The sequence below is a fragment of the Clarias gariepinus genome, chromosome 20 (assembly GCF_024256425.1).
Source record: "Clarias gariepinus isolate MV-2021 ecotype Netherlands chromosome 20, CGAR_prim_01v2, whole genome shotgun sequence".
NCBI lineage: Eukaryota > Metazoa > Chordata > Actinopteri > Siluriformes > Clariidae > Clarias > Clarias gariepinus.
In genome coordinates this window covers 4,631,233-4,646,846 of record NC_071119.1, presented here as the reverse complement: position 1 = coordinate 4,646,846, position 15,614 = coordinate 4,631,233, and the positions used below count along the sequence as shown (strand labels likewise).

General features: G+C 39.8%; 1 protein-coding gene across 3 annotated transcripts in view; it reads right to left on the bottom strand.

Moving 5' to 3' along the window:
* The window catches only part of gria2a (glutamate receptor, ionotropic, AMPA 2a), a 40,354-nt gene extending 27,788 nt beyond the window's left edge, over nt 1-12,566 (bottom strand). For all 3 annotated transcript variants that reach the window (XM_053479373.1, XM_053479374.1, XM_053479376.1), the window contains exons 1-2: nt 12,446-12,566; nt 11,999-12,139 (exon numbers count right to left, since the gene is read on the bottom strand). In XM_053479373.1, coding sequence (XP_053335348.1) covers nt 11,999-12,139; nt 12,446-12,524 — 220 coding nt within the window. In that variant the 5' untranslated portion in view covers nt 12,525-12,566. The remainder of the gene's footprint in view (nt 1-11,998; nt 12,140-12,445) is intronic.
* Between the last annotated feature and the right edge of the window lie 3,048 nt (nt 12,567-15,614).

The following is a 15,614-nucleotide window of genomic DNA, read 5'->3' as shown; positions in this document are numbered from 1 at the left end:
ACTCTGGAAAAGGTTACCTCTGGACTCATCAGACTGCATGACCTTTTTCCAAAGTCCATTCTTTATGCTCCCTAGCAAATTGAATTTTTTTTTTCGACGTGCCTCGTTGATAAGTGATTTTCTTAAGGCAACACAGCTGTTTACTCCTGTTTACTGAGTCCTCTTTGCATTGTGTATGTGGAAATGCTCTTACACTAATTCGACTATTAAACATTGCCATAAGTTTTATTTATTTATTTATTTATTTATTTATTAATAAGCGGGTAAATAATCTCCCATCACTCTGATTCAGGATGTTTTTCTGCCCATATTTCTTCCCTGAACATCGATGCTTCACCACTATCCTTTTAATAATGCGTTTCACATGTCTTAACCCAATTTTTAGGCATTTTAGTAATTAATCTCCTTAATGTTTTTATTTTTATTTTTTGCTTTATGCAGGCCAATAATTTTATATTTTTGAAACATCTTGGCCACGAGCACAGAATATGTCTTCTGACACGGTTGTTTAAGAAATGAGGAGTTACTTACTGCATCATCAGTTAGGATTAAATTTCTCAAACCATCTTAATCACTGCAGTAATTATCCATTGGAAGGCTCCTACAGTAACTATTTGTTTAGTTTAATCCAAGTGGTGTCATTTCTTTTTGCCAGGCAGCATACTATATATTGTAGCGTTTTTATCAGCGTGAAAGAATGCTGGAGAGACGAGTGAGCTTATTTGCTGCCCAATGCAATGGCTGGGAGTACTTTATTAGGCACACAGCAGGTATGGCATGAGCAGCACCTTCACTCAGGAACCTTCATCCAATTCAGCTTCAGCCTGAACCAGAGCACATTTCACACGTCACACCCCCCGACACACAAACAGGGCCGAAGCCACTAACCCAAACACCTTTCCCCATCATGGTGAACACACCAACATCCCCGCAAGGCATGCTGGTCGCCAGCCGCCGCCCCGCCCACGCCACAATATATACAATGGCAAGAAAAGTATGTTAACCTTTAAAAATGTTGAGGTTCATTTGTGTTGAAGTCAAGAGTATTGATAAATACAGTATGTGCCTAAAATTATTTTTAATATCTGATCTTTCATGTCTTCATTGGAAACAACCTCATAGTGCTATGCAAAAAGTAATCCTGGAGTTAATGACCTGACCTTAAAAAAAAAAAAAAAAAAGCTAATTGGAGTCAGGTGTTAGCATACCTGAAGTATCTCGTTAGGATAATGAGTTTGGAGGTGTGGTCTAGAGCTCCTTTTACTAATAAAAACTACACACACAAGAAGAATATGTTTATGAGAGCCATGCTCTGCCAAAAAGAGCTACTGTATGATCAAGAACTGTTGATTTACATAAAGCTGGAAAGGGTTACAAAGTGATTTCAAAGACTTGAGAAATTCACCAGTCTACAGCTAGGCCAATGGAGACACTTTGGGACTGTGTCCACTCTGGTCAAAATGACTCGAAGGGCACAACGAAGACTCATTAATGAGGTAAAGAAACAACCCAGAGTGACAGTCAAAGATTTGAGGAAATCATCGAAACTGTCTAACATCTGTGTTCATGAGCCAGTAGGTCAACCATTGAACGAGCAGGGTGTCCATGGCAGAACACCACAAAGGAAGCCAATGCTTGCTAAAAAGAACATTGCTGCATGCCTGAAGTTTGCGAAAAAGCACATTGACACTCAGGGGGGGGCGGGATTGGTAAAATGCTTTGTGCACTGATAAAACTAATATTGAACTACAGTATTTGGAAAGAACTTGCAGCATTACAGTACATCTGATGTGAAAAGGGCGCTGCATATCACTGTGAAAACATCAGCTGAACTCTGGTGTATCAGGGCCTGGTTAACTTGCAGTCATTGAGGGAAAGATGAATTCCCAAGTGTATCAAAAAAGTCTTCAGGTTATTGTGAGAATGTCTGTATGTCAGCGGAAACTATAGAAGTTGGACGATGCAACAGAACGGCTTCAGAAAAATAAAATCTGCCTTTTGGAGTGGCCAAGTCAGACCCTAGACCTCAACCCAATTGAGATGCCATAGAATGACTATAGGAGAGCCATACACATGGGACTTACAATGAATATGACAGGACTAACGCAGTTCTGCCAGGAGGAATGGGCCCTGAATGATGTGCCGGTCTGATCCAAAGTGAATCACCTGGTTGAGGTTATTGCTGCCGTTGGAGAGGTGGTCAACCAGTTATTAATTCCAAGGGTTCACTTACTTTTTCCACAACCATTTTGAATGTTGAATTTGAAAAAAGACAGGAAATTTGTCATATTATTTTAGGCACATTTAGATTTGTCAGTACTTGGACTTAGATGAAGATCAGATCACATTTTATGTAAAATTATTGCAGAAAACCATGAAATTCCAAATTTTCTTTCAATTAAATTTCATTTGTATAGCGCTTTTACCAATTGACATTGCCGCAAAGCAGCTTTACACATCAAAATAATTATTTAAGTCTGTATGAAATGTGAATGTGCATGAATGGGTACTGACTCGCCAGAACAGTTCAAATGAACAAATATTAATACTTGGAGCAGATTGGGCTTGTTGGATTGTTCGGGATGATTTTAATGCAGTTTCTAGAGTTGACACAGAAATAACTCATCTTTAAAAACCTTGCAATAGAAAGAAAATGTCTCAGATTGCACAACAGCTAATTTTGACGAGAACAACTTATCAGCCCTGAGGCTACAGATTACAGCAACAGCTTGAACACACAATCTGCCATTGGTCACCAGTTCAGGCTGGTGGTGACGTAATGAAATGGGGATGTCTTTGCATACATTAATACCAGTCGAGGATTGTTTAAATGCCAAAACCTGTCTGAGTTTATACATTTGGGGCTATTAACCCATGCTCTTGCGTAGGCTTTTTTGACTATAACACTATCTTGCTTCATGTTCATGTTCGACTGTTACAATGAAAATAAAAGCAGCAGAATATCCTTCACTCTGTTAAATCCATTCTAATAAAAAATGCACAAGATATTTTGATTTTCCTTTGGCCTGAATGCTGTAAGGAGTATCTCAGTTAATCAGCGATTTCAGCTGAGTCACCAGCCAACCTACACTGTACACCAGCGCATGGTACGAACTGGTGAGTGCCTTAATAGTGTGTTATTACACAAACTTATTAGTTTGCTTTTTTTATTTTTTATTTCCGTGTCAACACGGGAGCTTAAAAAAAGCATTATAATTTGTAGCCTGTTCATGGCTGGAAAAGCAAAGTGCACAAAAATATACACCCCTACAGAAGAGTCTCGCAATCCTTACAAAACATTAGTACGATATTCTCAGTCTATTTATCTTCGCTGCTGTTCTGACAATAACAATCAAAATTGCCTTGGATTGATATCCTGGTGCCAAAACTTTCAGAGTGTCTAAATATGGAGACGCAGTCACTCAGGTGAATTACTAAGTGTCTGTGTGTGTGTGTGTGGTTGTGTATATGATTATGAAAAAAGAGCCTACTCAAGAGCCATTGTTCACTCGCTCATTATACAGAATAAAGTGGATTTGTGGAGTCCTTGTAGATCTGAGAAGTGCTTCAGACTATCTTCATAAAACACAGAAAGAGGGAGATGGAGAGAGCGAGAGAGAAAGAGAGGGAGAACGTCAGGAACGGAGAAGGGCAGAAGGAAAACACACATACAGTGACAACAGTTTACATTGTGTTTGTTCAGCGGCTGGACCGAGGGAGTAGTAAATTTAGCTGCCCTAATTAGGTGATATTGCAGAGAGAGACAGATAATGTATGACTACAGGTGTACGTGTGTGTGTGTGTGTGTGTGTGTGTGTGCACAGTCTCTGAGCTCTCTGCCCATCTGCAGCAATTTGTACGCAGTGCACATGAAGCCAGAGTACAAAGCAGAAAGCCTTTGAAGCTCCTTTGAATCTCTCACTGACCGCACTAGCCAGCATCACTCTGGGGATGGCTGCGATTTTTTATTTATTCTTTTTTTATCTTTGAAAAACACTTTAGAAGATCTTTAAAATAATTCGTTTTAGGTAAATGTAGGGGGAAAAAATCAGGAGGTTATTTGCATGCTTTTGAGATGCATCAGTCTGTCCTTTTGGTGCATTGCAAACCAGCAGCTTTGAACAGTTCACACCCAGGGCAACAGCTTCCACATGACCCGATGGACTCGTGTAAAAAGAAATGAAGGCGTAGCCATGTCTCAACTGAATCATTTATACCCAGCATGTTTCCAAAAAAAACATTAATTTTTCAACTGTTATACTGAAATAATACTAAACTGCCTAAAATTACCTTTTTTTTTTAACTATTTAGTTGGGCTGATTTTTTAAAATAGATTTTGTTGTATATTAGTTTCCATTCTGGATATTCCGTGTCAATATTTATACCTTTTGTAGTTTACTACAAAAGGTATACAAAAGGTGTCTGCCAAATTGCTTTTGGCAGACACCCTTTTCTAGGGCAACCTACATTTTTCATCTCATTATACAGCTAAGTAGTTGAGGGTTAAAGAGCCTTGCTTAAGGGCCCAACAGTGGTAACTTGGTGGTTATGGGATTTGAACCTGGACTCTTCCAAACTGTAGTCCAATGCCTTAACCACTGAGCTATGCTGGACATTTTGTTGAACATAGTTCTTACAAGGTTGGAACTAGTAAAAAGGTTTAATCAGCATTGAAATGCTGTTCAACTTGCTCCAGTCCATTAGTTGGCAGTGTTGTGCGAAAAAGATGAGTATCTTGCAAGTACTTTGCAGAAGATGCAAGCGGTTTGTATCGCCAGCAAAAGCTGTGGAATATTTTTTAATGATTTATAAATTTTTTGGTCATTTAACAGTTTGCCTAAATAAATGCAAACCCAAGGGGGCACAATCCAGTGGTGCCCGTCCGAAGTCTGGATAAATGCAGAGGGTTGTGGCAGAAAGCGCAAAACATTTGCCAAATGAAGCATGCAAATCATTAACATGACTTCCCGGCCTAACAACGACCGCCACTGGTGCTGTTGACCTACAGGGTGCCGGTGGAAATTGGGCTACTGTTGGTCGAAAAAGTAGAGGGGGAGGAGATTTATGGATATAGTAAAAGAGGCGACCCCTAAGACGAAAGACAAAGAACAAGAAAAAGTTTGCTTAAATAATTTAGATAGCAAGAATCTATTCTGATATTCAATTCACTCTCTTATCATCTATACTGCTTTATCCTTCGATCAGGGTCGAATCCCAGGGGACTTTGGGCACAAGGCGGGGTACACCTTGGATGGGATGCCAATCACCCACGCATTCACACACTATGGGCAATCTGGGAACGCCAGTCTGCCCAATCTGCAGGTCTTTGGACTGTGGGAGGAAACCGGAGTACCCGGAGGAAACCCACCAAGCACGGGGAGAACTCCATGCATACAAAGACGGGAATCGAACCCAGACCCTGGAGGCACAAAGCGACATCGATTTAATTCGATTGGTGGGAAGGAAGAACTTCCTAATCAATCAATCGATTCAATGATTCGAATCAACCAACAAAAGATCAACTTAGCTGCAAAATCATATCGATCACACAGATCTACTACTTTCAATTCTGGAACAAATCACAAAAATGAATGAATAAGTTACATGAACACTGTTATTCAATCAGAGGCCGAAGCAGCACAATGCACAAGCTTCAGTTCATATTGATTGCAAACATCTTCTTCCAGACGCCCCGTTTCATTGTCTATGTAAATGAGATCCTGTCGAGCCATGTCAGCCATGTCACACCATCAGAGCTGAATGGAGACGTGCAGAGCTAAGCAGCAGGCAAGCTTCTTATATGAGGTCACACTAGCCTGAAAATCTAACTGGCTTGTTTAAGACCCGGGCCAATACAAAAATCTGAAAAATGATTTATTTATTTATATATTTTTTGTACATAAACTGGAGATGCATCTTGATGTATAAAATAAATTGATACCAAAATAAATTGCATCATACAGTAGGTGCCCTTAAAATGACTGTATATATCAGTAATTAGTAGCCTTCTTGTGATATGATGTTTCAGCTCACTCTCAGCAGGTACAATGTACATACAAAAAAAAAAAAAAACAAGTACAGTTTGAATAACTCTAGGATAAGGAGAAGGGGAAAAACAGGAAGCTGTTCATCACTCAAGAGCCTGCTCCGTCATGTGTGAGACGTCTGCGAGATAGCTGCCAGGAGGTAAAATCCACCGAAGACAACACTGAGGGCATAAACAAGCAGGAACTTAAAAAAAACTCCGGTTTTAGGCTGACGGAGCATCTAATACAAAAGCGACGGTATCTACAGGTCACAGCCTCCTGGCTTCCGTCCACCGCGAGGGATTTTCGACTAAGCCCCCCAAATACGCCCGGTTTAAGATTATGCTAATTTCTCCAGTCATATAGTGTACGGTTGACTGGATTTCTGAGACTGGCTACATCATTTATCTGCTACAGAGGAAGTACCTTGTAATTAAAGCTAACACCGCGCACTTCAACAAAGTGTTTGTCGAAAAAAATACAAATATTTTTTTTTAGTTCCGCCTCAAATGTAGTCCATATTTTTTGGGAATTGACGTTAGCTTGGTGTTTTCCGATTAGTGTTACGCTGTAATTAGTAAGTTGTTGCTACGGAAAATAAATCAGCACCTCCTGGCCAATCAGGGTGGAGAACCCAAAAGCACTACGGTCTAAGTGTTTTCGATTTATATTGACCTCCGTGGCACGGGCTGAAAAAGAAATCCAAGTCTATATGATTGGTTTTCCCACCACGTCCGAGAGGACTGGCCTTTATACGTCCAGTGCGTGTTGTTCTTTTCTTTCTCTCTCTTTACTCAGCCGCACAGCACACACTGCCCACCGCCCACTTAACGAACTCATTCCCTCGACCTGAACCTCATATCTCTGGCAATCTTTCCATTTTTCCTCCCTTTCTCTCTTTCTCTCCTTCTCTTTTTCACCTCCCTCGCTCTGTCTCTCAAGGTGATTGCTGATTGTTGGGCCTGGGAGGCTGTCGGTGAAAGAGTAAGTGCACGCTCACTCGTTTCTCATCCTGTCTTTGGTAATAAATCCTCCGCATAGATCGGTGTGAATATTTATGTGATGGGACACACACACGCACAACCATAGATTGTGGGACTGTGCAGCATGTACGGCATGGATGTGCGTATACTTTCGCAGTATGTTAAACAGCATACTGTATGTGTTTGTATCCTGCTCAGTCTCGTTATCGAGAACAGTGATGAGTGTGTGTCCGGTCGGCCAAAGTACAGTATATATAATACAGAAAATGTGTGTGCCAAAGAAGCTACAGTACTTCTGAAGTTTATACAACATGAAAGTGACCCTAAAAATTTAAAGTTGCTAAATTCAGCTGGTTTTGGAGAGATTATTTGATATGTGCCTCAAAAACGGCCATTTTTCAGTGTCTTGCTTCAAACAGGTTAATTTAAAATGCAAATTATTTATATTACTTTATGAGTATTGATACTAAAATCTTCTAGAAGCATATGACCTGTAAATGGTTTTGCTTAAATATATATATATATTTTTTGGTACATGGTTAAAAAGTTATATAACTTTTAAATAACAATAATCTGTAGTGTCCGTAACCATGTCAAAATCCATGCCGTGATATCTTAACAATTTTGCATTTTTAGGAAAAATACACTTTTTCAGGTTCATGTTCTTTCATGTGAAATCGAAATCGGCCAAGTTTCATCTAAATGAAAATTAAGATCGTTAAAAGATTTGAATTTAAAAAAGTAACAGACACTACGGACATGAAACTGTATTGAGCAAATGTTTTACTTTTTATCTGATAAAAATATAAATGTGTATGCATGCTTACAAAAAAAGGAAGCATCAAGTATTATAATGGTGTTCTACTGTATGATCCTGTCTGAAAATTGGCTTTTTCACCTAGGTGAGACACTTTTTATCATTGATACCATGTTTGAGTAAAGGTCCTGGGGTGAGCATAAGCCTGTCTTTATGATCACAGCAGCAGTTCATCTAGATGTATTGAAAACCGCAATGAAACAAATCCGACTTTACCTCTGAAGCAAAACCCAACAAAAAGTGCTACCGGATGTGCGTCTGATATCTAATGCGAAGAATCCAAGAACTTTACCTCTCTAATATTAAGTTGCAGTTTCCGGCAAGTCGAGTTATTTCGAGATGCGGAGATATAAACAGAGTCTTACCACAATCACGTGTTTCTTTTTATTTAATGCCAGCCCCTCTTTAATAAGTCATATCGATACGATGGAATATGAAACATGAAGCTCGTCTTATCAGAAAGACGCATGATTCATGCGCTGTAGCGGAATAAAACACGAGGTGCTTTGGTATAATGAATGATAGCGACGTGAAACAGCAGCAGGTGCCTTTAATAGCATGTGTGTGTGTATGTGTGTGTGCGTGTGCGTGTGTGTGGGCAGAATAGCATCTCTGACAAGCGTTATTTATATTACGGTAATGGATAACAGGGGAAAACAGATGTTAGACGATGAGCTGCTACGACGCTTTAATGTCAAACGGCGTATAACGTGATACGCATGCGAACCGCTGTTGCTATGGCGACGAAGACGAGTAAAATATATTTCATAAAGCAAAGTTAAAAAGCCTTTTATGTTTTTTACGTGCGTGTCCGTTATATACGCTATAATGAAACCGACAAACGTTGGGCTACATTACCCATAATTCCATTTAAGTATTCGCTCGTATCTAACCCAAGCGATGCAGCGGCGCTTTAGTGTTTTAGTTCGGCTCATTCTTTCACCTCCTCATCTGTTCACTTCATTATGATAAAAATGAATATGAACTTCATAGCTAGTGTAAGCAATAATGTGTGTGTGTGTGTGTGTGTGTGTGTGTGTGTGTGTGTGTGTGTGTGTAAGTGCCATTCACGTTAATTAGAAATAGCAGTCAGTGCAGTATAAGGACATGGTGCAGTGGATCTTGCACGCCAGAGCCGCAGTCCTTCAATGCAAATCTATATGATTCAACACCGCACATATAGACGTAGGCGTGTTCCTGGATCAGCGCTGGTGAAATCTTGATCCTGATTGGTCAAGAAGGGGTCGATTGATTTTCTCCAACAGCCGCTCGGACTGTAGATCAAATCGCAGGTTAACAGCACTGTTTCTGATATTTGATCGTTTCTATGGCAACAAATTGTTTTATTTTATTATTATTTACTAACTCTCAAGCCTTGTTTAAGACCAATTATCCATTTTTTTTTTCATTGCGAAATGTTCATCGAGCTGGGTTTAAAACCCGTCTTCATATTTCTAGAATATCCACCGTGCTCCAGAAATCCCACAATGCACTGCAATAGGTTGTACCCCAGGGCACCGTTTTCAACAGGGTTTCTAGACCTTATGTGTTAAATATGAATGAGTAGGCTAAGTCCGTTTTAAATCACGTCCCATGAGATATCGGTTTCCGTCGCCCAGCACCCCAACCCTGAAGTGTAACAACTCCCTAAAGACCACGGGCAGAACGATTCAAATAGGCGGCGTACTGTACAATGATGTGTTGAAATCCCGTTTAGGAGACATCTGTCTCACAAATACTTTTATAAATGTGCATTAAAAAAAAAGGAACAGGAATAGACGAATGAAGACAAGATGTGTGGGTAAAATGATTAAAGATTAACTCCGAATTTGAGCTGTAGGCCAAAGTGTGATGTAACACGAGCTCAACTTCATGTCAGGTCAGAAGCAGTGGCAACTCTGGAATCAGTTGAGAAACTAGGGTACTAATTCACTTTTTTTTTAGTATACATATTTTTATATATTAAATTTGTTAGCAAAGATGTCGATTTCAAGCCTACCTTATATAAAACAGCTAATTGTATAAGACAGAAATGTGCTGATTTTCTTTTTTTCCCCCACAAACATGTAATATAAGTGGCTACTTCATTCTTGATTTAAACAAGCCTGTGGTTTATAAGTAATAATAATTCACTATAAACAAAGTATATATATATATATTCTTGTGTTCACCTAATATGCATTGCACTGATATGGTCATATACTTACATTCTTGTACAACGTCCAACTGTATATATAATCATCATGTACATGAACATAGAAACAGTAAATTAGTATTATTTTACAGCGTTAATGCACCTTTTAATTTGCAGTTTTTCAGATTCCCACCTGACTGTGTTATTTTGTAAAAAATACTTTTCTCATTGTGATTTTTACTTTTACTAAAGTACTCTATTTATATATCTATCTATTACAAAATAATATTGCTTCAAAAAACAATTTATTCGTAGTGCATTGAATTGTATTTTCCATAAAATCTGAAATTTTCCATAAAATTTATTTTTGATTGATTTCCAATTATGTTACAAAACATTAGGATAACATAATGACACTTGGTGTTATTTATCAATCTTGTGGAATAAACGTTTTGTAAATGTTTTTTCACCAACCAGATTACAACTCCCACTAGATTTGCACTGTTTAATAACTAGCGTAAAGCTGATTTCTCTTCATACTTATAAATTAATGAACATTTTACTTATGAGAATTATAATACAGTATATAATTCTAAATTATAATAAAGTATTACAAGAAAAGCTTTAAAAAGTTATTTTAAACAAGAGCCCTTGAAAGATGACTGTTCACTAACTCTTAAAAACCAACAGCGCAGCTCAGCCCTTGCAGCGCATCATGTTCTATAGACATGCACTTACTCTTCTTCCTTTCACTGTCTTAACTGATTAGCGAGTCTAAACTGATATAATTTATGGATGTTCTATCTATCTATTATATTACATTAGAATATTGCTTGAAAATTGATGATTTTGTACTGTATTGTATTGCATTTTCCTAAAAAAAATGACTTTTGGCGACATTTATTAACCTTGTAGAATAAATGTTGTGTTAATGTTTTCACTAACCAGATTACAACTCCTCCAACATTTGCTCCGTCTAACTAGCGTAAAGCTATTTTTTTCACACTTTTAAATATATATGCATTTTACATTTATGTTCACAGTATTACCAAAAAAAGGAAAAGAAGTTTTTAACAAAAGCTCAGGCATTGCAGCGTGTCATGTCGAATAGACATGATGTTCTATGTTCTACGGATGTTCTACAGTAGGTATTTTATTCTTTCAAGTCGTAAATCTGGAACGATCGCGAAAACCTATATGATCCAAACTGGATTTCCTACTGAAAAAATATATATCTCCCAGGAATGCACCTACTGGATGTCTTCAAAATCTGTGTCAAATCTTCTGCTCAGCATTTTCATATTCATATACTTATTTCATATATCCTGTCTATACTCTGCAAAAAAAAAAAAAAAAAAACAGGGCTGCGGTCTCATCCAGTGTTACCATGGAAACCAAATCTGACTTGCTCACGCGGCAATTATTACACAACGCCAAAAAAAGAAGGCCGATCCCAAACATCCCCCTACTCTCTCTCTCTCTCTCTCTCTCGGAGTGGGGATCTGGGTATCACCCGAAATGTGCAGCGTGCAACGTGCCATAGGCAGGCATTTGGGATGGCAGCTGCGGTCTAGCCCACGCTTCTCCAACACCTCCACATGGCCCAATATGTTCCTCTGGTTAGCACGGAGGCGGCTGTGTGAATAAACACGGTGTTAATTAATAACGCGGCTTGGTTGCGCCCTCTACAGGCGCGTTCGGGTAGGACACGATTAACAAACTGAGGATGCTGGACTCTCTATAGACCTAGAGACAAATCATCCCAGGATGATTGGACAGTCCAGGAAATCCTTTTTATTATATATGGTATTATTATTGTTGTTGTTGTTGTTATTCCAGGAGCAGATAGAGTGATAGGTTTTAAGGGAAAGGTTTTGGAGAGAGGCGGGAAAAATGCGCATGCAGTCTCAGTGCGTAAAATATTTATGCGCGTGAAATCCTCCAGGGCACGTGAGTGAAAGAGTGAATGAGTGGATGAGTGGATGAATACCCCTGCACCAGGAGGGTCAGGATTAATAAGGGTCAGCCGCAGACTTACAGCAGTTGGTGATGGCGAAGCTGTTGGCCACCTCCAGGTTGTCGATGTGCGGCGTGAGGCGGAACTCAGCCGTGCCGAACTGCACCATCCCGACCCGAAACGCGCTGTACTCCTGATCCGCACCGCGCGGAAACAGGCCGCCTGAGGGCATCAGAGACAGACAGACAGAGAGAGAGACAGAGAGAGAGAGAGAGAGAGAGAGAGACCAGGCATTTATTATACACACACACAGTTATTATAGATGAGCAGAATAAAAGGGAGAATAAATAAGAAAGGAGGGGAAAAAAACACATGCACACGCTTTCTTTCTAGTGCTGAAGGACTATATATATATATAGGATTCGAACATATCATCACCCCCATCATCATCATATAGATGACAAATTTATATTTTGATGTGCACACACACACACACACAAACACACACACACAGGAGGTGATGCTCACCGATTTGGACGCTTGGTGATCCGCCGAGAGCGAGTCCCCATAACGCGGGGACAAACAGAAAACCCGACAAATTCATCATCGTCTTCTGGTTTTTTTTTCCCCTTTCTTTCTTTCTTTTTTTTTTTTCCTTCCCCGATCCCTCCTCCGGTCCTGTCCTGTCGTTCCCCCGCGCTCACAAAACTGCGCCTCGATTCATGATTGAAATAATAATCAGAAAAGGAAAATTAAGGAAGGAGGGAAGGAAGGAAGGAGAGAGAGAAAAAAACTAAAACGACGGTTGAAAGAATTAGAGGACAGAGGACAGGTGTGGAGAGGACAGACAGAGGCGCTTCTCCGATCTGCTCCGGATCCTCTGCGGCTCCGCGCGCGTCCACCAGCAGCGAGCAGCGCTTCAGCCGCCACGGACACCCGAGGAATGATGATGATGGAGCCGGAGAGAGACGAAGAGAGACGGAGAGAGACGAAGAGAGACGGAGAGAGACGGAGAGAGCCGAGCGCGTCCGAAACCCGGAGAGGGGAGGGGGGAAAGGGGGAGGGGGGAAAGGGGGAGGGGGGGGAGACAGAGATTATTTATTTATTTATTTATTTATTTAATAACCTTGCTTTGCATTTATAAAAAAAATATATATTTTTTATAATAATAATAATAATAATGTTGACGAGAGTCGCTTTAATATATTTGCCTGCGGAATGTAAATCTAGCCTATGTACGCCTGTTCTTTATTGCATATATACATTTATTTATTATTGCTCTCTTTTTATACTGTTCTGTCCTTCTCTCCCTCCCTCTTTATTTCCTTGTGACTTATTCCCAAGCTTTGGCAAAACGAATGTAAATATGTGTCGCGCCAATAAAACACCTTTCAGACTCAAATCATAGAGAGAGGTGTGTGTGGGGGGTGAGAGAAAGAGAGAGAGAGAGAGAGAGAGAGAGAGAGAGAGAATAAACCACTGCTGAACTGAACTGAGTGAGAGAGAAGGAGGGAGAGGGGGAGGGAGGGAAAGACTGTGCCTTTTATTTTTGAACATTTATAGCATGTCTACCTTTATTGACACTTAAAGAATGAAATAAATAAATACATATTTAGGCTAGATGAATTAGTAAAATAAATAAATTAAAAGACAGCAATTTTACCTTTCACATGAGTTGATTGAGTTAAGTAAAACAACAACAACAAAAAAAAAGCTAACCGTGTTGGACCAAAGATAGATACGTGTACAATCACATGATAAAGCAAATCCTATAGTGATTTGATTTTGCTGTGAGAAGATGACAGCGAGAGAGAGAGAGAGAGAGAGAGAGGTCCTCGATGAGCCTTTCCAAAGACATAAAAGCCAAACGATCCGAAACTAAACAATGTGACGATTACACACACACATACGCACACACACGCTCTGACACAAGATCAGTTTTATAGGTTTTGTTTTTTTCTGAGCAAACTGTTCAGGATATTCCTCCTAAATTCTAAATAAAATATTGCTATTTCCAGAATTGTGACAAATGATAACACATCAGAGGTGGCACACTGGCGTAGTAGTTAGGACTGTGGTCTCGGACTTCCAGGGTCAAGGGTTTGAGTCCCGCCCTGCCTGTGGATTTGAATTTGAGTGTGCTCCCCATGCTTGGTGGGTTTCCTACAGTTACTCTGGTTTCCTCCCGAAGACATTTAGATTTGGCTAATTGGCATTCCCAAAACTGACCGTTGTATGTGTTTCCTGCAATGGTTTGGTGCCCCGAGGCCAAAGTCTCCTAGAATAGGATCCAGGCCTCCACAACTCTGTACAGAATAGGGGGGGGGTATAAAGAATTAAGGAGGATTAATAAATCAAGATAATACATCCTTAGAAAAGGATAAATAAATGAAGACAATTCATCCTTAGTTATCACACGGGAGAGAGATATGAATACTGCATCTTTACTGGCTCCTGCTGCGTTCCTGACAAGTTGTACGAGTTCTCATTGCATTCACTCAATTTTTTGTGAACGTAATGAGAACATGGCTCAGTTTGACAGAGTAAGGAACAATCAGAAACCTGTATTTAGTGATTTTGCAATCACCATATGTCTTGGCATGCTCTCCAGCAGTCTTTCATGTTGCTGTTGGGTAACTTTACAGTACGCCACTCTTAGCACAAAAAATTCAAGCAGCTCAGATTTGTTTGATGGCCCATAACCACCCGTCTTCCTGTTGATCACACGCCAGAGGTTTACAATAGGGTTCATATCTAGAGATTGGGCTGACAATGATAGGGTCTTGACCTTGCATTCCTCCATCCACACATTGATCGACCTGGCAGTGCCAATTCTCATGGTTGGTGAACATAGTCAGAGCAGAAGGAACCAAATGTTCTTCCAGGATAACCTTGTACTTGGCTTGGTTCATGTGTTCTTCACAAAGATAAATCTACTGTTTCTGATTCCAGCCTTGCTGAAGCACCACCAGATCATCACCAATACTTCTCCATATTTCAAAGGTTAGCATGAATTTAGCCCCTCCTCTAAGAGCCTATTTCGAACCATCCTTGCCATGCACTTCACCAAAGCTTCTGCTTGTTACTGTGTTTAAAGGTCGCTTGATGTCATCCTATAGTTGATGAGTGACATTGGAATGAGTTTGCACTGATCTCTGTCAGTACAGATTGTTTTTTTTTCTCTCTGCCAGTCTGTAGCATTGTTGCCCACAGCATCTGCTGCCTAATTGTCTTATTTGTCTAAGAAACTTGGTTATTTTTGTCTCTAAAAATAACCAAAAAGATGAGTGATTTACGATGTGTAATCTTTTATTAATTTTTTTTAATAGTACAAAAACAAAAAGGTATTATTTTACTATAAAATATAATAAAATATACAGTGCTGTGCAAAAGTCGTAGGTCTTTATTATAACATTGGTAAAAAAAAATTTTTTTTCAAACATCAGTATTCCAACACAAAATTAATGAATGAATTATTTAAATGTATGTCAAAAAAAAAGTGGCAGAGTGGACCCGTGTGGGCAGCGGCTCCTGACAGCTCTTCAGCGCGGCTTTCACAACTGCGGTCAACTGGACCCTTCCAGCCTGCCATTGGCACCGTGATATCCAACGTCTGGGCTGCTTTCCTGACTGGGAACTGTGGCCTTAGCAGCGAATACAGGGGAAATTTTCTCTTCAGTGGCTTAATAGTGAAGGC